A 21541-nucleotide genomic window follows, 5' to 3' on the forward strand; every position below is an offset into this window, starting at 1 on the left:
TTGTCCTCCTTCCCTTTGATCTCCTGCTTGGACACCCCACTGGCTAAATCCAACTGGGAAGAGGATAAGAAGCCCAAACAGGTCAGCTTCCTAATTAGGCAGCAGAATAGAGATGGCTAGAGAAGGGAGATGGAGGGATGAAGGGAGGGTCTCCAGAACTTGTGTCTGAGCAGGACTACAGTCCTAAGAAGCAGGTCAAGACTTGTCTCTCAGGGAGTGGGACTACAAAGCAGAAACTTCAGCAAGGAGGACACTTTAAGGGACTTAGTCAAGCGAAGAAAGCAAAAAACCTAGTTACTGGAGTTAACGGAATCTTTTGCAAGGTGATTTGATGATTAGTTTCTAAGTTCTGGCTCTAGAGACCTTCTTTAGCCTGCTTACGAGTTAGCAATTAGGAGTGGTTGTCAGGGTCCACTAGAAACCCAGTTTCCTCATCTGTCAAGTATGAATTATAATTGTACATATCCTAGAGAACTACCATGAGAATTAAATGAGATAGTAGAGGTAAAATGCTAGCACAGTACCTTATGTATAGTAAGCACTCAGTAAATGTTAGCTGTATTTTTATTGTTATTAAATGAAGGAGACAGGATTGGAGAAATGTCATATAGGGCAGGATGTCATATAAGGGCAGTAGGGTGACCAAAATTAACTCCTTTCCTAGATAGTGATTACATAGAGGCCATTGCATGGTATCACTGCTTACTAGTTAAATTAGTTTTATTAAAAGTATTTCTGCAAACCCTGGGCCTGTAAGATTGTCTTTTTCTTTTCCCATCATGGAAAGTTAAAAATGTTTCAGGTATACAGTCCTTCAAACATATTTTACATTTCCTAGGCTCACACATAGTCTTCAGTCTAGTCTAAGTAATGTCATTATAGTTTGGCTCTGTTGCTGAATCATCCTAAAGTATATTGATCATCTTTTTAATCAGGACATTGCTGGAATAACTTGGAAATTGAAAATGGGTTAGATGTTCTTTGGAAATGGAAGGAGTAAAAAGAGTGAGTTGAAAACCTCCCTATTGGACATGAGTACAACCTAGTAATTTCTATGCAGAAATCAAGAGCACTTTGATGAAAAAGTCATACAAGCCCCAGTTTTGCTCATAGAGTGTTGTGGGTATTGCAGGAGAAGCCATTCTGATCTTGATTTCTCTTCCTCTAGCATATATATAATTTTCTAAAAATACTATGGATCTCCCTCCCCTGTGTCCCACTTTACTAGAGGCTGAGTTGAAACTGGGAGCCCATTTCACAGAGAACATTAAACTGACCAGTGAATATTTAGAATTATGTTGGCACCATTTTCTTGGCACTTTGGAACTCATTTAGAGGGAAGTCTTCAGCCCATATTCTGACCTGGGTAGTGCAAAGGACCTTTTATGTCTGAACATTCCAAAACTGATATGTAGAAAAAACAATCCGAAACTTTTGAAAATTATGTAAGGGCAACTAGGCTTTACTATAGTGTTGTACTTGCCTTTCACATTTTTTATTCAGTTCATAACAGAGAATTTATATTGCGATTCAAAGGCCAATGAGAATTACATTGAATTATATTTTGATATTCATCTATTTTTATTAAATTTGGTGACTTTTGTTTATTACAATTTCAGAGGTGGGCTTCTGCCTTTTGAATTCCGATATTGACTATATCAACTTATTAAAAGTAAACCTAAATGCATTAAGAGTTTATATTTTTATTAACTTCATTTGCTTTCTTTAGTTATAAAGCTACCCTTTCTCTATGTCTCATTTTGTAGATAGTATGTTTTTCATAATTTGGATGTTGCTTAAAACATTGTTTTTCATACTATGAGCTATAACCTATTAGTGAGCTGTGAAATCAATTTAATACGCTATGATCAGCACTTTTAAAAATAAAACAATATAGTAAATAGACTAGAAATGGAGAGAGTGTATCACATATAGTAAGGGTGAGAATGTTTCATGAATTTTCTTTTAATTTTGTGTGTTTGTTTCCCAGATCAAAATGTAAAACCTCCAAAAAAGGTTGAAAGCCACTGACTTATATTGTTCAACCAACCACATATCATAGGTGCACTCATGGCTGTGCTTATGTTTAATTTCACATTCTACATGTACTATCTAGGGAATTAATGAAATGATTTCTTCTAGCAAAAAATAAAAAATAAAGAAGGGCAGATAACTACTAGGTGAATCTTCTACTATCAGAAACTAAGAGTGTTTAATACCAAATTCACAATATTCCTTCTGAACTTGCTAATTGGCAGGTAATATAAACATTGAATCATCTGTTTGTAGATGGTGTAACAGAATATTGGCCTGAAGTCTCCTGAAAAGTAGTCATTCTAAAAGAGGTTTGATATGTCCCTTCTGGTTGGTCTTGAAAGAATTGTGTGTTTTTGAGGAAACTTGAGGATTTACTCTTTAACTAAATCATATTACCGATAGACTCCAGCAAAAGTCTGCTAGAGCTGATACATGAATTCAGCAAAGTCGCAGGATACAAAATCAATGTACAGAAATCAGTTGCATTTTTATACACCAATAATGAAGCAACAGAAAGACAAATAAAGAAACTGATCCCATTCACAATTGCACCAAGAAGCATAAAATACCTAGGAATAAACCTAACCAAAGATGTAAAAGCTCTGTATGCTGAAAACTATAGAAAGCTTTTGAAGGAAATTGAAGAAGATACAAAGATATGGAAAAACATTCCATGCTCATGGATTGGAAGAATAAATATTGTTAAAATGCCAATACTACCCAAAGCGACCTACACATTCAAAGCAATCCCAATCAAAGTTGCACCAGCATTCTTCTCGAAGCTAGAACAAGCAATCCTAAAATTTGTATGGAACCACAAAAGACCCTGAATAGCCAAAGTAATATTGAAGAAGAAAACCAAAGCACGAGGCATCACAATCCCAGACTTTAGCCTCTGCTACAAAGCTGTAATTATCAAGATAGTATGGTATTGGCACAAAAACAGACACATAGACCAATGGAATAGAAGAGAGACTTCAGAATTGGATCACAAATGTATGGCAAACTAATCTTTGACAAAGCAGGAAAGAATATCCAATGGAAAAAAGACAGTCTCTTTAACAAATGGTGCTGGGAGAACTGGACAGCAATGCGCAGAAGAATGAAACTAGACCACTTTCTTACACCATTCACTGAAATAAACTCAAAATGGATGAAGGACCTGAATGTGAGACAGGAAACCATCAAAACCCTAAAGGAGAAAGCAGGAGAAAACCTCTCTGACCTCAGCCGCAGCAATTTCTTACTTGACACATCTCCAAAGGCAAGGGAATTAAAAGCAAAAATGAACTATTGGGACGTCATCAAGATAAAAAGCTTCTGCGCTGCAAAGGAAACAGTCAACAAAACTAAAAGGCAATTGGCGGAATGGGAAAAGATATTTTCAAATGGCATATCGGATAAAGGGCTAGTATCTAAAATCTATAAAGAACTCACCAAACGCCACACCTGAAAAACAGATAATGCAGTGAAGAAATGGGCAGAAAACATGAATAAACACTTTTCTAAAGAAGACATCCAGGTGGCCAACAGGCACATGAAAAGATGCTCAATGTCTCTCCTCATCAGGGAAATACAAATTAAAACCACACTGAGATATCACTTCACACCAGAGTGGCTAAAATGAACATATCAGGAAACTATAGATGCTGGAGAGGATGTCGAGAAACGGGAAACCTCTTGCACTGTTGGTGGGAATGCAAACTGCTGCAGCCACCCTGGAAAACAGTGTGGAGGTTCCTCAAAAAATTAAAAATAGATCTACCCTATGACCCAGCAATAACACTGCTAGGAATTTACCCAAGGGATATGGGAGTGCTGAGGCATAGGGGTACTTGTACCCCAATGTTTATAGCAGCACTCTCAACAATAGCCAAATTATGGAAAGAGCCTAAATGTCGATCAGCTGACAAATGGATAACAAGATGTGGTTTATATATACAATGGAATACTACTTGGCAATGAGAACGAATGAAATCTGGCCATTTGTAGCAATGTGGATGGAACTGGAGAGTATTATGCTAAGTGAAATAAGTCATACAGAGAAAGACAAATACCATATGTTTTTACTCTTATGTGGATCCTGAGAAACTTAACAGAAGACCAGGGGGGAGGGGAAGGGGGGGACAAAAGTTACAGAGAGAGAAGGAGGCAAACTATAAGAGATTCTTAAAAACTGAGAACAAACTGAGGGTTGATGGGGGGTGGGGGAGAGGGGAAAGTGGGTGATGGGCATTGAGGAGGGCACCTGTTAGGATGAGAACTGGGTGTTGCATGGAAACCAATTTGACAATAAATTATATATAAAAAAATCATATTAGCAGGAGAAAATTTTATTACAGGTAAGGTTATTACAAAAGCAACGTTTTTGTAAACTAATTTTCTCCAATATTCTTATTGTGTTTACAACACATAACATAAACTTTACCATCTTAACCATTTTAAGGTATATAATTCAGAGGCATTAAGTACGTTCACATTGTCATGTGATCATCACCACCATCCATCTCCAGAACTCTTCATCTTGCAAAACTGAAAGTCTATACCCATTAAACAGTAACTTCCCATTCCCCCTCCCTCCACCCTGGAGTTATCCTCAACCCCAGTGACCTCGGAGTCTGATATCCATTACCATCACTAAATGATACTTAACAGGTCTGTATCAGTTATATTTGGCAAAATTCAGTTTTATCAAATAATAACGATTTGCCGTAGGATCTTCTATGTACGTATTATGTCTCTCAAGTACTGATCTTAATTTATTAGTAATAATGTACAGTGAAGTAAGGCACTGAGGAGAGAAAAGTTAAAGCAGCTGGCTTGTTCTACAGGAAAAGAAGTGAAGATGGAAGAAAAGAAAGCAGGTGACAAGGTTTAAACTGCATTTAAATACTGTAACTGAGCCCCTATGGCGTTCAGCAAACTAATGCTCATCTGCTCGCCACCTATTTTTGTACAGCCTGTAAGCTAAGAATGCTTTTTCATTTTTACATCGTTGAAAAAAATCAAGATAAGCATAACATATCATAATATGTGAAAATCATACAAAATTAAAGTTTCAGTGTTCATAAATAGTTTTATTGGAACATATCCACACTTACATGTTTACGTATTATTATGGCTGCTTTCATGCTATGAGGACAGAGTTGAGTTGTTGTGACAGAAACTATACGAGGCAATCTCATCATTTTGTACTGCTGCTCAGTATCCCACAAATCACAGTAATGCAGTTACAATAACTTCACAGTGTTTTAGTGTCATGCATATTGTCATACCAAGGCATTTTATTTTATTTATTTTTTATTACCAGTGCATGACAATCATGTCAAAAAAGAAAAAGAGAGAAAACTGCATTTCAGGTTTTTTTCTTTTTGAGAGACAGAGAGAGAGAGAGAGAGAACAAGTGGTGGAAGGACAGAGGGAGAAGAAGAGAGAGAAGCTTAAGCAAGCTCCACACTCAGTGCAGAGCCCTAAGCAGTGCTTAATCTAACCACTGTGAGATCATGACCTGAGCAGAAATCAAGAATCTGATGCTTAACTGACCAGGCGCCCCAAGTATTACATGCTTTTTTTTAAATGCTTATTTATTTTTGAGGAGGGTGGGGAGAATGAGTGGGGGAGGGGCAAAGAGAAAGGGAGACAGAGGATCTGACAGCAGTGAGCCGGAGGAGGGGCTTGAACTTAGGAACCATGAGAACATGACCTGAGCCCAAATCAGACACTTAACCAAGTGAGGCACCCAGCAACCCCCCCTCCCCTCAGGTGTTTCATGCTTTTAAAGCAGAGTGGGGTGTGGATTATTTTGTCATCAAATTGGGCAAAGCATTGCATTTATGATACAGTGACACCATAGGTGTGCTAAAAGAACATGATATATGTCAACGTTACCAAACTAAGCATTCGTCCCAATATTCACAATTCACAAGACAGCAACAGTCAGAAAAATTAGAAAATGTAAAATGAAATATCTCATCCCAGTAGAATTTCTTCACAAAAGTAAGAAATGGGGGGTTCCTGTCTGGTTCAGTCAATAGAACATGCAGCTCTTGGTCTTGGGGTCATGAGTTTAAGCCCCACATTTGGCATAGAGCTTACTAAACAATCAAATGAAACAAAATGAAGTGAAAATGCAACCAAAATAAGTTTCTGAGTGGTTCATTTGATAGCCAAGCAAGGAAAACCATTTACAGATCATGCCAGTAGCTGAAGACATGTGCCCAGAAAATAAACTTAAGACCATTAGACTTTCAGCAAAAAACAGTTGTTCAAAGAACCGAGAACATTGGGGACAACATAATAATCAATTTAAAAACAAGGCAAATAAGGGGCTCCTGGGTGGCTCAGTTGGTTGGGTGTCCAACTTTGGCTCAGGTCATGATCTCGCAGTCCATGAGTTCAAGCCCAGCGTCAGGCTCTGTGTTGACAGCTTGGAGTCTGGTTCGGATTCTGTGTCTCCCTCTCTCTCTGCCCCTCCCCCACTCATGCTCTCTCTCTTTCTCTTTTTCTCTTTCTCTCTTTCTCTCTCTCAAAAAAAAAAAAGAATTGTTTTAATTTAAAAAAATAAAAATAAAAACAAGGCAAATGACTGAGTTTTTCTTGGCACTTGATGATTTCAACAGATGCTACTGATACTGCTCAGTTGTTCTTGTTTATTTGGGAGGAATTGCTGAATTTAGAGTGACTGACAAATTAGCCTCTATAAATACTCTTTGTGAAACAACCACAGGAGAGAATATTTTCAAAGAGGCTGGGAAAACAATGATTCAGTACAACCTGAAGTGGAATCTACTAAGATGTGTTACAATTGATGGTGGTAGAAATATGTGTGTAGCAGAAAAAGGTTTCACTGGAAAAATTTACAAACTTGTGAAAATATAAGGTGTTTAAAGCTACTGTCATTCATTTTATAATTTATCAGCAGGTACTTCACAGAAAATATTTTGAACATATTCCATGCTTTTTAAGATAGCTTTATTAAAATATTATTTACATACCTTACAATTTACCCAATTGAAGTTTACAATTCAATATTATTTGTATATTCACAGAGCTGCACAACCATCACCACAATCCAATTTTTAAGAAACATTTTTGTTCTCTCTACATGAAAGGGTATTCTTATATGCATTAGCAATCATATCTCCTTCCTTGCCACAATCTCTTATCCCTAAGAACCCATTAATCTATTTTCTGTCCCTATAAATTTGACTATTCTTGAGATTTCATATAAATGGAATCACATAATGTGTGATCTTTTGTGACTGGTGTCTTCTACTTTGCATGTTTCCAAGGGTTATACATATTGTAGCATCAGAACTTTATTTCTTATTGCCTAATAATATTTCACTCTAGGGATATGCTACATTTTATGTATTTCTTCATAAGTTGATAGGCATTTGTTTTTTGTTTTTTACTTTTTAGCTATTATGAATAATATAGCTATGCACATTTGGATACAAGTTTTTGTGCGGATATATGTTTTTTATTTCTCTTGGGTATATACTTAGGAGTAGAATTGATGTGTTACAGGATGACTCAATGTTTAAATTTTGGGGGAATTGCCAGACTTTTCCAAAATGCCTGCACCATTTTGCAATCCCACGAGCAGTGTATAAGGGTTCCAATTTCCAACACTTATTATTTGCTGTCTTTATTATAGCCATCTTAGTGGGTATGAAGGGACATCTAATCATAGTTTTTATGAGCATTTCTGTAATGATTAATGACATTGACCATCTTTTTTGTGTGATTATTGGCTATTTGTATATATTCCTTGAAGTGATGCCTGTTTAAATCCTTTGCCCATTTAAAAAACTGGATTGTCTCTTTATAAATGCGTTGTAAGAGTTATTTATGTATCCTGTATACAAGCCCCTTATGAGATCTATTTTCAAATATTTTCTTCCATTGCATGGGTTACCTTTTTTACTTTCTTGATGGTCTCATCAAGATGGTGAAGATAATGGTTTTGTTGTCATATTTATAAAATCATTGGTTAACCCAAGATCACAAAATTTACTCCTGTGTTTGCTACTAACAGTTTATAGTTTTAGTTCTTACTTTTAGGTCTATGATCTAAATGTAAATTTTGAATTAATTTGTGTGTATTGTGTGAGGTAAGATGCGCTCTTTTGCATATGAATTTTTAGTTGTTCCAGTACCTTTTGTTGCTAAGACTCTTCTTTCCACATTTAATTGTCTTTGCTTCCTTGTCAAAAATCAATTGACCATAAATGTAAAAGGTTTATTTCAGGATTCTCAATTCTACTCTAATGATTTATATGTCCATCCTTATGCCAGTACCACACTTTTTTTTTAAGTTTATTTATTTACTTTAAGAAAGAGACAGCATGAATAGGGGAGGGGCAGAGAGAGAGGGAGACAGAGAATCCCAAGCAGGCTCCACACAGTCAACGTGGAGCCTGACCCAATGCTCAAACCCATGAAACTGTGAGATTATGACCTGAGCCGAAACCAAGAGTCAGATGAATGCTCAACCGACTGAGCCACTCAGGTGCCCCAGTACCACACTGTCTTGATTACTGTAGCTTTGTAGTGAGATTTATAATTGGAAAGTGAGCATATTCCAAGTTTCTTCTTTTTCAAGATTGTTTTGGCCATTCCCAATCTTTTGCATTTTCTTATAATTTTAAGATCATTTTGCAATTTGTGAAAATATCATTATCATTATTGAACCAATAGTGTCAATGGTGAATTTCATTCTTGTGGACTTGGCCATCATCAGTTCCATGAGTTTTTTCAGAAGTAGAAGTTGAATATTCTAACTTGCCCTGCTGTACAGCATTTCAGTAACCTTAGCAATGGTGAAGTTTCACTGCAAATGTTTGAATTCAGGGCCAAGACTGAAATTTTTTGTGAATGAGAACTGCCCTCAACCACTCCTATGGAAGGCTGAATGGCTTTTGGAATCCTGAATGACTAATGGAAATTAGCTTTTGCTGCAGACTGAATGTTTCTTAATGAATTCGTTAATAAACTACAAGACAAAATTGCAAGACAAAACATGTACTTATATGCAAAACTTACACTCAGGTAAAGTCATTTCAATAACAACAAATATGTCACTCATAAGTAATGTCTCCAGCTACTTTATACACTTCCCCTGCTGCCATAAGTGAAAACAAGAATTGAGATGTTCATCCCCATTCAGATTTACACCAGATGTAATTTTCCAGTTCAAATTACAGTTCCAGTATTGTGTCTCAGACTTCAATGAATGCAAAGAAAATGCAAAGAAATGCAAAAACCTATTTCAAAATACATTTAACTGTGCAATGAGGGGCTTCCACCTAACCTTTAATTGGAAGTAATTAATTGTTGCAATGGAGTCGCACACTAAAGGCAAATATCAAAAGAATTTAGTAGAATTCTATAAAAGTCTACTAGGAGGGGCACCTGGGTGGCTCAGTCAGTTGAGTGACCAACTTCGGCTCAGGTCATGATCTCACAGTTCATGAGTTCAAGCCCCGCGTCCGGCGCTGTGCGGACAGCTGGGAGCCTGGAGCCTGCTTCAGATTCCGTGTCTCCCTCTCTCTCTGCCCCTCCCTCACTCACGCTCTGTCTCTCTCTGTCTCAGAAATAAATAAACATTAAAAATTTTTTTTAAAGTCTACTAGGAGATGAATATCCTCAATTAAAATTATTTGCTTATATTGGGAGGTATGAACTATCTTGGGGATGATTGTGTTACATGATTTTTTTTAACTCAATACCCGGGATTTGTTTTCTTGCTGCTTCGAAGAATGAAGAAGTAGACACAAAATAAAATGAGCAGCAGGCAAAAGTTTATTAGAGTATAAGATTAAGAACATCTTAACTAAGAATATCTTACCTATATAAGTATAAATAAGAATATTATGAAAGCTCTCTTTGCAGAGAGGGGACATTTGAAAGTGAATACCCTCCCACTATGGTCCCTTGCCTACTATAGGTCCCTTGTTTTATAAGGTTTTAGTCACCTCCCCTTTCCTTTCTCCCTTGTTCCTTTTCAGGTTCTACCCTTAATGGTATGATAACTAGGTGGTGGGTTGTTCATTCCTGATTGGCTCGACTTCATTGTGTGAGGAGTCAGATTATGGTTATACCATCCTTCATATAACATAAGTTTTATGGTTTATTTATTTTAGTTAAGCATTTTGTATTAGGTATTTTGTTTATTTATTTTTGAGAGAGAAGGAGTGCACAAGGGAGCAGGTGAGGGGCAGAAAGGGAAGAGAGAGAGCATCCCAAGCAGAGAGATGGAGAGAGAATGCCAAGGAGGCTCCATACTGTCAGAACAGAGCCTAATACAGGGGTCAAACCCATTGAACTGTGAGATCATGACCTGAGCCGAAACCAAGAGTTGGATGCTTAACTGACTGAGCCACCCAGGAGCCCTTTAGTTAGGTATTGTCATTGTCAAATTCCTTAGGGGAACCTGAAGGGGGAGTCGGTGGTATCTGTTACATTCTTAAGAGGAAACTTACAGCTGAGGGAATTTGCTTGAGGTCAGACATTCCCAGAAGAAATGTTTTAAAATGTGTTTTTCCCCACTCAGGGACCTCAGGTTGTAACCTTTCCCTCTCTGCCTACCGAATCCTATCTTTCCTAGCATAATTGTGCAATATTGTGAATATACTAAAAAACCAGTGAACATACAATTGAAATGATTAAAATAGTGAATTTTACCTCAATTAAGAAAATTACAAACTCATGGATTAATATCAGTATATGACAGCAACTATTGGTGTAAAAGACATTTTCAGATCTGGAATTTATAAAATCTCATTGCAGGTCAGCATTAACAATGAACACCTGCAAATGATTTTGATGGTAAGGAAAACTTTGAACCCCAATTAAACAAGATCTTAGTTTTAAAAATTCTATTCTCATTAGAATTGTCATACAAAAAGTTGTATTCAATTATCATTAGTATATTTTCAATTTTGTGAATAAAAATTTTGTGAAAATTTATTTTTCTTTTGCTATATAAGAACTACATAATATCCTCGATTTTGCCTCTTGACCTGCAAAACTTAAACTATGTGACCCCTTTAACAGAAAATATTTGTCAAACTTGCTCCTGGTAAATGGTTTAATGATATTTGCTAGCAGTGGAATTTTTATCTATGGAATGCTCTTGATTGTATATCCTTGATTTAGGATTGCTTATGGCAAACATACCTAGAATCAATGGCTTTATAACTTCCTGGAAAAGGTCACGCGAGGTATAGAACTCTGAGGTTATAAAATGGTGATGTGTCATAACCTAAACACTCCTCACTGTGTGAGATGACCCTCAAACCTCATGTAGAGGCCTCACTTATTCTAGACCACAGAGTACCTATGTGATCTGAAAAGAGAGGACCTACAAAGCCAACAAAATGCCCTAGAGTGCACCCTACTTGACCTGTGCCTCTTGATTGCTTGTATAATTGAAATTGTTAATAAAGCTTGATGCTTGATAAGATCTCTGATATTTGTGGTTCAGATATGATAGCCCAGTCCCATGTGTGAGCTTAAGTATTCTTCATATATTTGAAAACACAAAGTAAGTTTTCAAAGAGTCACAATAAGCAATTTTGGCAAGACCATCCCACATATTATTTGACACTTGGAGTAGAGAATGATGAATTTCTCTTAAAGTAGGTACAAGTACCATATTTATTATAAAAGGATTATTTAGTGTGATTTGGTAAGGAGCATATATTACCTTCTGCTCAATAGTGTACATATTTCTTGAAGTCCCTTTGAGCTCACTTCCTTCTGTAGTTAAAGTTTTATTATTTATAATTAAATATCTTTTCATAGAAATAAACCAATATATGCAAGTAATAAGGATGCTAAGACCAAATGTACCATATCATCTGTGTATAGCAAAAATTAAATTTGAACATTTCAACCCTGTTCTACCTAAGAATTATCATCTGCTTTATCAGGTTTTAAAAAATGATTATCCCTCAAAAATTTTTTTGAAATGTATTTTTGCCTTTGAGATATATTTTTCTTCCATTCTTTATGGTACAATTCTTAAAGTTACACCAAGGAAAATCTTCCACCTCAAAACTCTAGGTTTTCAGGAAAAGAAAAAACCTTTAAGCAATTCTTATTGATTTCCTTTGGAATATTTTGATCTTGATGAAATCTGCTATTATTAATGCCTTTTACAACTTTGTCCTGTGAAATACTGTTTGCATAAATTTATAATGTTTCTACGTTGGTTTTTAGACTCCTCATAACTGACTGACAAGAAAAAACTTGGAAAAATGGAAATTTTTCTTACACTATTTCATTTTATAAGTGACAACTCACTGCATATCAGTCACATCACGGAAACATGACAGCCTCGTGATGATGAAATTGGAAGACTTTTGAATCAAATGAAAATGTGTAATAAATTGGTCAGTGGGAGAAAGATAAGAAGCATTTAGTAAAAGTACTACTTGAGTGGCTAGTGCCATTATGAAACATATAGTTGCTAAATATATTATGTATCCCTTTTTGTTTTTGTTTTTAAGGAAAAACATTGATGTTGGGGCTACGTCCAGAATAGCATCATCTACATGGGCACTCCCTCTTCCTACAATTTCAGAAAATATTTGATAACTACTTGAGAAAATGCAGAAGATCTTGCAAACAGATGACATTACGAATACCCAAGCTCTTAGAAAAGGAAAAAGGAAAAGGACAGAGACAATGGACTCAGAGAATGCAAATAGTGACATGGATAAAGGACAGGTTGGTGTTTTGTTACCTCAATGTCATTTTTGTATCTAGCTCCAGCACAATTCCATAATTCTTTTCATAATGTATGAGTTAGTACTTTCCCGTCTTCTATTAACTTATGCTTCCTTTTAATTCTTTATTCAACTAAGGGAATAAAATGCCCTGTTCTCTTTGTGATGTTGAACAAGTTGAGTGAAAAACTTACTCAAGTCATTTTATCTCCTTCCATATAAGTATGACCAATTATGCCATTGTTCAAACTTTCCCTCATATTCTGGGAAATGAAAGACCAGCAAACTGTCAGAAACTATTTTTCCTCTCAAAAAGTACTGAAGAAATTGAGATATCTCTTTAGGATTCAGTTTCTTTTCTTTTGTAACTCCAATTTGTGGCCCACGTTCATCACTGGTTTGGTCTAGGATCCTTTCTTATTTTTATTCGTTTATTCTTTTTTGATTGGAATTCCCCACTCCCATACTCCTCTTATGCTTTGGACAATCTATCAGTGTGTTTATTCTGGATCTTTTTATTTGTGTGTCCTTGCAATATATATATTTGTGTATGCCTTTATAATACATGTAGTGTTTATGTGCACGTATTCTTATACAATTTTTTAAATACATACTATACATTCTCATAGTTTAAAATATTTTTTGGTCTTCCGGGGATGGTGTCTAGGGGCATTCAGGATGGTCTGGCATTTGACACACTGTCATAGGCGTACAACACAGCCTCTAGCAAAACTAGGCTGTTCCAAAACCCTGGTAATGGAATTGTTTACCTTTATACTAAGAAAGTTAGTAAATCACCAAAATTTGCCTGTAGAGTGTGCTCGGTCCATCTTTAAGGAGCTTGTGTGTGAGGCAAGACCTAAAGTTCTTATGAGGTTCTCTAAAACGAAAAGACATGTCAGCAGGGCCCATTGTGGTTCCACGTTGCCAAATGTGTGCTTGACAGGATCAAGCACGCTTTCTTTATTGAGGAGCTGAAAGTCGTTGTGAAAGTGTTGAGGGCACAGGAAGAGTCAGAAAGCAAAATAAATTATAAAGCTTTTCTGAGTTAAAAAAATCAAAAGGCATATATATATATGTAAACATACACACATTTGTGTGTGTGTGTGTGTGTATTTTTTAAGGGGAACTGTGAAAAGTCTCCCTCACATCCCTGTCTCCCGTCCACCCTGTTCCCACTTCCCATCCACCCCCAATAGGTAAACCACATTTATTGCTTTCTTGTTTATTCTTCCAGTGTTTCTTATTCGAGTAAAGCAAATATAAACATAGATATTTTTATCCCCTCTTTTGTACAAAAAAGTAACTTACCAGACATGCTGCTTAGTACTTTGCTTTTTTACTTGATTTTTTTAGTTTATTTTAATGTTTTTTAATGTTTATTTATTTTTGAGACAGAGCATGAGCGGGGGAGGGGCAGAGAGAGAGGGAGACACAGAATCTGAAGCAGGGTCCAGACTCTGAGCTGTCAGCACAGAGCCCAACGTGGTGCTCAAACCCATGAACCGTGTGAGATCATGACCTGAGCTGAAGTCAGATGCTTAACTGACTGAGCCACCCAGGCACCTCTATTTATTTTCAGAGAGAGAATGAGTAACTGACTGAGCCCTTTATTTAATGTTTTTTGAAGATCTTTCCACTAGTACATAAACAAGTTTCTCTCTTTTTTTCAAATGTTTATTTATTTTTGAGACAGAGAGAGTTGGGGGGGGAGGGGCAGAGAGAGAGGGAGACAGAGGATCCAAAGCACAGAGCCTGATGTGCGACTGGAACTTATGAACCACAAGATCATGACCTGAGCCGAAGTCAGATGCCTAACCAACTGAGCGACCAGGTGCCCCAGAACTTTCTCTTTTTCACAACTCCATATTATTCCACTGTATGTATGTACCAATCTTTACTTACCAGTATTACATTGGTATAATATATACCTCAACCCGTGTCAGATTTTTCAGTCAGCACTGTTTTTAACATTTATCTATATTGCTATTATACATCTGATTCATCATATCTAACCACTGCATAGCACCAGATTTTACTTGCATTGTCCTTTTCTCCAATGATGAATACCTAAATTTCCTGCACCATCTTGCTACTACAAACAATGAAAAAAAAAAATACCCTCATACCTGTCCTTTTAAGAAACAATGTGAGGGTTTCTCTGGAATAAACACATAGGAAGGATGACTTATGGCTTATAAGTTATATGTTTGTTTCTAGTTCATTTGACCAGATTTTATAAGATTACTTTCCAGAATGTCCACATTGGTCCACATGCCCAGAAGCAGCACACGAGGGACTCCTATATTTGTACTTCCCTACCATCACTTAACATTTATACTCATATTTTATATTTCTGGCAATGATGGGAGAAAATGACATCTTTTCAATTTATTGGTGCAGATTTCGGGGATTCAGTAGTTCACTGAGGAGTAAAAAAGTCACAAGATCTTGCAGGCCAGTGTTGTGATTTCTTTAGCAATTTATTTTCTTCAGAAAGTTAATAGCTTTCCAGATTACTTATTTCTATTTGATTCCATGGTTAGTAACTACAGCCAGAGATCTTGGACCAGAGATTTGGTCATAAATAAGCTTGAAAACTCTCCTCTTTTATTATGGTATCTGTGTTCATCCTCTTTTCTCTCCAATTTATGGCAGTTATCTAATGGCCATGCGAAACAATAAGCTCAAAGGTAACACACTGAATTTGATACTTATCATTGGGACAGATCTCAACAGATATCAAGAGAAGCTCTTGAGAAAGCCTCAAGGTTAGTCTTACCTCCTGCTGTTTAGATATGGCAGTAATTGGCTTTTCAAACCTTGAAGATTTAACATTACTGATTATTGGTAAATTTAGATTGTAGGCTACATTCAGGTGAAAGGAGGTAGAAAGAGAAAACCTTCCTCTTTGCAAACTGGTTAACTGACAAGAAGTCCCTGGTATACACCAAATTTCTTTTTCCAGGCTCAGTAAACACCTGGTCTGCCTTCCAAAGTATTCCAGATGACAGGTTTACCAAATATGTCACAAGGTCTGACAAGAGTCAACAGCTTTCCAACACATTATATCTCTGCTTTTTTTGGACGACAACCTGATCTCTAAATGATTCAAACATATGTCAGGTTTTGGATATCTTGCTTCTAGGTACCAAAATCTGTATTAGTTATGATGCATGTTTCAAAGGCTGTAACAAGGCCCAAATATAACAGTGGCTTTATACATGATGGAGGTTTACTTCCCTTTCACATAACAAGGGCAGCTCAGGCTTACTATGGCAGCTCCACAAAGTTGGGGCTTTCTCTTATCTTGCTGGTCTACCTTACTCAACACAGAGCCTCTGTCTCTGGGTCCAAAGTGACTACTCCAGCTTCCACCATCATGCCTTCCTCTCTGACAACAGAAGAAGAATATAGGTGGCAGACATGCCTGTTCCTTTTAAGGTCATGATCCAGTAGTGGTACACATTGCTTCTACTTCTATCTTATCGATGGACGCTTAGTCACATAGCCACACTGAGATGCACAGGAGCCCGGGAAATGTAATCTTCAGCTGACAGCTACCTGCCCAAGTAAAAACCTATCACTCTAAGAAAAATGGGGGAACACATACCTGGAGAGAAGTAGTAGTCTCTGTCACTGTCCACTTTTCTATTGGACTCTTATCTTTTCTGTTGGTTTTTTTAGTCTATTCTAGAGGGTTTCCTGTTCTATTCTTATCGATTTGCACAAATACCATTTCTACTGAAGAAATTTAGTCTCTTATGGTTTTTGTTTTTGCAAATATCTTCTCCCAATCTGATATTTGTCTAATTAATTTTATATTTTCCATTGATGTTTACAAATAGATTTGCTTTTGCCTCATTTCATTTATTTCTTTTAGGAATTTGCTAAAAATGGTAAGAACTAGGCCACAGATTCTAATTTTTTTGAATTTCTCTCCATAGATTTATGGCATCCTTCAGTTTTCAAAAAAAAATCTTTCATTTTTATTTAGCTAAATCCATCATTTTTTTCCCTTTATGTTAGCTACCAGGATTTATGTGGCTAATGTGAGTACATTAGCTACTTGCCTACATATGATAATAGTAATTTTCATTAGCCTTATATGTATTATATATGTCACATAGATGCATATATATAATAATGAAATACATGAACATATACATATACTTGTATATTTATAAAATAAGGAATGAGGTTGAATGTATACATTATAAATCATGCAAAAATGTAATTGTATTTTCTATAACTGATCCTACTGGGCTTTCATTTCTCCATCCCTGCTTAACAAGAAAGAAAAAAGCTTCAACTTGCTTATTCACAGTGAATTACATTTAGAGTTTTCTAGTTTTTAAAAGTCGCTTTGAACTATTGGTATTTTAGTTTCAGTCATTTCCAGGTCCTTTGAGAGTTCTGTTGGCACAGCAGGTAAAGTTTGCCATCCTGGCCCCCACTGTTTATTCTTTTTTTCATCTTGATAAGTGTACTTTTTAATCTCCTTCACCGATTTCACCGATCCCCCCACTCACCTCCTTTCTGGTAACCAACAGTTTGTTCTCTATAGTTAAGAGTCTGTTTCTTGGTTTCTATCTCTCACTTTTTTTTCCCTTTGCTCATTTGTTTTGTTTCTTAAATCCCACAAATGAGTGAAATCATATTGTATTTGTCATTCTCTGACTGACTTATATTATACTCTCTAACTCCATCCATGTCATTGTAAATGGCAAGATTTCATTCTTTTTTATGCCTGAATAGTATTCCGTTGTGTATATATACCACATCTTACTTATTTATTCATCTATCAGTGGACACTTAAGCGGCGTCCATAATTTGCCTATTGTAAATAATCCTACAGTAAACAGGGATGCATGTATCCCTTTGATTAGTGTTTTTGTATGCTTTGGGTAAAAACCCGGTAGTATGATTACTGGATTATAGGGTAGCTCTGTTTTTAATTTTTTCAGGAAACTCCATACTGATTCCACAGTGGCTGTACCAGTTTGCATTCCCACCAATGGTACACAAGTGTTCTTTTTTCTCCACATCCTCATCAATACTTGTTGCTTCTAGTGTTTTTGATTTTAGCCATTCTGGCAGGTGTGAGGTAATATCTCATTGTAGTTTTGATTTGCATTTCCCTGATGATGAGTGATGTTGATCGCCTTTTCATGTGTTTATTGGCCATCTGTATGTCTTCTTTGGAGAAATATCTGTTTATGTCTTCTGCCCATTTTTAATTGGATTATTTCTTTTGGGGGTGTTGAGTTGTATAAATTATTTTTTCTTTTATTATTATTTTTTTAGAGAGAAATCAAGTGGGGGAGAGGGCAGAGGGGGGAAGAGAGAGAGAGGGAGATCAAATTTTAGGCAGGTTACATGTTCAATGTGGAGCCCGACGCAAGGTTCAATCCCATGACCCTGGAATCATGACCTGAGCCAAAATCAAGAGTCAGGTGCTCAACCAACTGAGCCAGGCACTCCTATACTATAAGTTATTTATGTATTTTGGATACTAACTCATTATTGAATATGTCATTTGCACATGCCTTCTACCATTTAGTAGGCTGCCTTTTCATTTTGTTGACTGTTTCTTTCGCTGTGCAGAAACTTTTTTATTTTGTAGCCCTGACAGTTTGTTTTTGCTTTTACTTCCCTTGTCACAGGAAAAATGTTGCTATGGCCAATGTCCAAGAAATTACAGGCTGTACTGTCTTCCAGGATTTTTATGGCTTTAGGTCTCACATTTAAATCTTTAATCTAATTTTGAGTTTATTTTTGTGTATGGTGAAAATGAGTGGCTTAGTCTCATTGTTTTGCATGTGGCTTCTTCAACACCATTTGTTGAAGAGATGGTCTTTTTTCCATCGTATATTCTTTCTTCCTTTGTCAAAGATTAATTGACCATATAACTGAGGGGTTATTTCTGGGTTTACTCTTCTATTCCATTGATACATGTGTCTAGTTTTAAATGTCAGTACCATACTGTTTTAATTACTAAAACATTGTAATAATAACTTGAAGTCTGGAATTGCGATAATTCCAGTTTTATTTTTATTTTTCATGATTACTTTTGGGGCATTTGGGTATCTCAGTTGGTTGAGCGTCTGCCTTCAGCTCAGGTCATGATCCCGCAGTTCATGAGTTAGAGCCCCACATGGGGCACACTGTTGTCAGTGCAGAGCTCACTTAGGATCCTCTGTCCCCCTCTCTCTGCCCCTCCCCTGTTTGCACTCACTCAAAAGTACATAAACATTAAAAAAAAATGCTTTGGCCATTCAAGGTCTTTTGTGGTTCCATACAGATTTTAGGATTGTTCTAGTTCTGTAAAAAATGCTTTTGGCATTTTGATAGGGATTGCATTAAATCTGTAGATTACTTTGGGTAGTATGGACATTTTAACAATATTTTGTTTCTCCAACCCATGAGCATGGAATGTCTTTCCATTTGTCTGCATCATCTTGAATATCTTTCATCAGTGTTCTATAGTTTTCAGAGTACAGGTCTTTTACTTCTTTGGTTAAGTTTATACCTAGATATTTTATTGTTTTTGGCGCAATTATACATGGGATTGTTTTCTCTTTTTTTTAATGTTTATTTTTGAAAGAGAAAAAGACAAAGTATGAGTGGAGGAAGGTCAGAGAGAGAGGGAGACACAGAATCCGAAGCAGGCTCCAAGCTGTCAGCACAAAGCCCCGTGTGGGGCTTGAACCACGAACCGTGAGATCATGACCTGAGCTGAAGTCGGAAGCTCAACCGACTGAGTCACCCAGGTGCCTCTCTTTTTTTTTTAAGTTGATTTATTTTGAGGGGTGCGTGGGTGGGTGGCTCAGTGGGTTAAGGTCCAACTTCCGCTCAAGTCATGATCTTGTGGTTTGTGAGTTTGAGCCCCGCTTCAGGTTCTGTGCTGACAGCTCAGAGCTTGGACCCTGCTTCAGATTCTGTGTCTCCCCCTCTCTCTGCCCATCCCGTTTTCATGCCCTGTCTTTCTCTGTCTCTCAATAATAAATATTTATTTATTTATTTTGAAAGAGACAGAAAGAATGTAAATGGGAGGAGGGGCAGAGAGAGGGGGAGAATCCCAAGAAAACTCCACTCTGTCAGCACACAGCCCGACACGGGGCTTGAACCCACAAAACCTTGAGATCATGACCTGCGCAGAAATTAAGAGTCAGATGCTTAACTGACTGAGCCACCCAGTCACCTCTAGGATTGTTTTCTTAATTTCACTTTTTGCTGCTTCATTATTAGTGTACAGGAATGCAACAGATTTCTCTCCATTGATATTTTATCCTGCAACTTCATGAATTCACTTATCAGTTGTAGTAGTTTTTTGGTAGTCTTGAAAGTGTTCTATAAATAGTATCATGTCATCTGCAAATAGTGAGAGCTTTACTTCTTCCTTACCAATGTGGTTGCCTTTTAATTTTTTATGTTGTCCAATTGCTGTGGCTAGGACTTCCAGTACTATGTTGAATAAAAGTGGTGAGAGCAGATATCCTTGTCTTTTTCCTGACCTTAGGAGAAAAGCTCTCAGTTTTTCACCATTGAATATGATGTTGGATGTGTGTTTTTCATATAAGCCCTTTATTATGTTGGGGTTACCCTCCAGATCTATTTTGCAGAGGGTTTTTATCATGAATGGATGCTGTACTTTGTCAAATGCTTTTTCTGCATCTATTGAAATGATCCTATTATCCTTTCTCTTATTGATGTGATGTATCATGTTGATTGTTTCACAAGTATTGAACCACTCCTACATCCTGGGAATAAACCCACTTGATTGTGGTGAATGACTTTTTTAATGTCTCACTGGATTCATCTTGCTAATATTTTGTTGAAGATTCATGACAGATATTGGCCTGTACTTCTCTTTTTCTGTGGTGTCTTTATATGGTTTTGGAATCAGGATAATACTGGCCTTGTAGAATGAATTTCATGTTTCCTTTCCTCTTCATCTTCTGGAATAGTTTGAGAAAAATAGGTATAAACTCTTCTTTAAATGTTTGGTAGAATTTGCCTGTGAAGCCATCTGTTCCTGGACTCTTGTTTTTTGGGAGTTTTTAATTACTGATTCAATTTCATTCCTGGTAATTTGCCTGAACAGACCAATTCTTTCTTTAGCTTTGGTAGGTTATATGTGTCTAGTAATTTATCCATTTCTTCTAGGTTGTCCAATTTGTTGGCATATAGGTTTTCATAATGTATTACACTTGTTTCTATTTCTGTGGTAATGGTTGATATTTATCCTCTTTAGTTTTTTTTTTAATGTTTATTCATTTTTGAGGCAGAAAGACAGAGCACAAGCAGGGGAGGGGCAGAGGGTGAGGAAGATCACAGAATCTGCGGCAGGCTCCAGGCTCTGAGCTGTTAGCACAGAGCCTGAGGTGGGGCTCAAACTCACGAATCGCAGGATCATGAACTGAGCCAAAGATGAACACTTAACCAAACGAACCACCCAGGTGCCCCCTCATTAGTAATTTTGTTTATTTGGGTGGTCTCTTTTTTTTTTTTTTTTTAGTGAGTCCAGATAGGGGTTTATCAATTTGGTTGATCTTTTCAAAGAACAAGCTCCTGGCTTCATTAATCTGTTCTACTGGAGTTTTTTTAGTTTCTATACCACTTATTTCTGCTCTAATTTTGTTTTCATTGATGTCCTTTTTTTCTTTCTTTTTTAAATTTTTTTAATATGAAATTTATTGTCAAATTGGTTTCCATACAACACCCAGTGCTCATCCCAACAGGTGCCCTCCTCAATGCCCATCACC

General features: G+C 36.7%; 1 protein-coding gene across 2 annotated transcripts in view; it reads left to right on the forward strand.

Moving 5' to 3' along the window:
- Positions 1-21541, forward strand: part of BEND6 (BEN domain containing 6) — a 62814-nt gene that overhangs the window by 12157 nt on the left and 29116 nt on the right. For both annotated transcript variants that reach the window (XM_043591702.1, XM_043591703.1), the window contains exon 2: positions 12555-12774. In XM_043591702.1, the coding sequence (XP_043447637.1) occupies positions 12655-12774 (120 nt within the window). In that variant the 5' untranslated portion in view covers positions 12555-12654. The remainder of the gene's footprint in view (positions 1-12554; positions 12775-21541) is intronic.

This window comes from Prionailurus bengalensis, chromosome B2 (genome assembly GCF_016509475.1).
Source record: "Prionailurus bengalensis isolate Pbe53 chromosome B2, Fcat_Pben_1.1_paternal_pri, whole genome shotgun sequence".
Classification (NCBI taxonomy): Eukaryota; Metazoa; Chordata; class Mammalia; order Carnivora; family Felidae; genus Prionailurus; species Prionailurus bengalensis.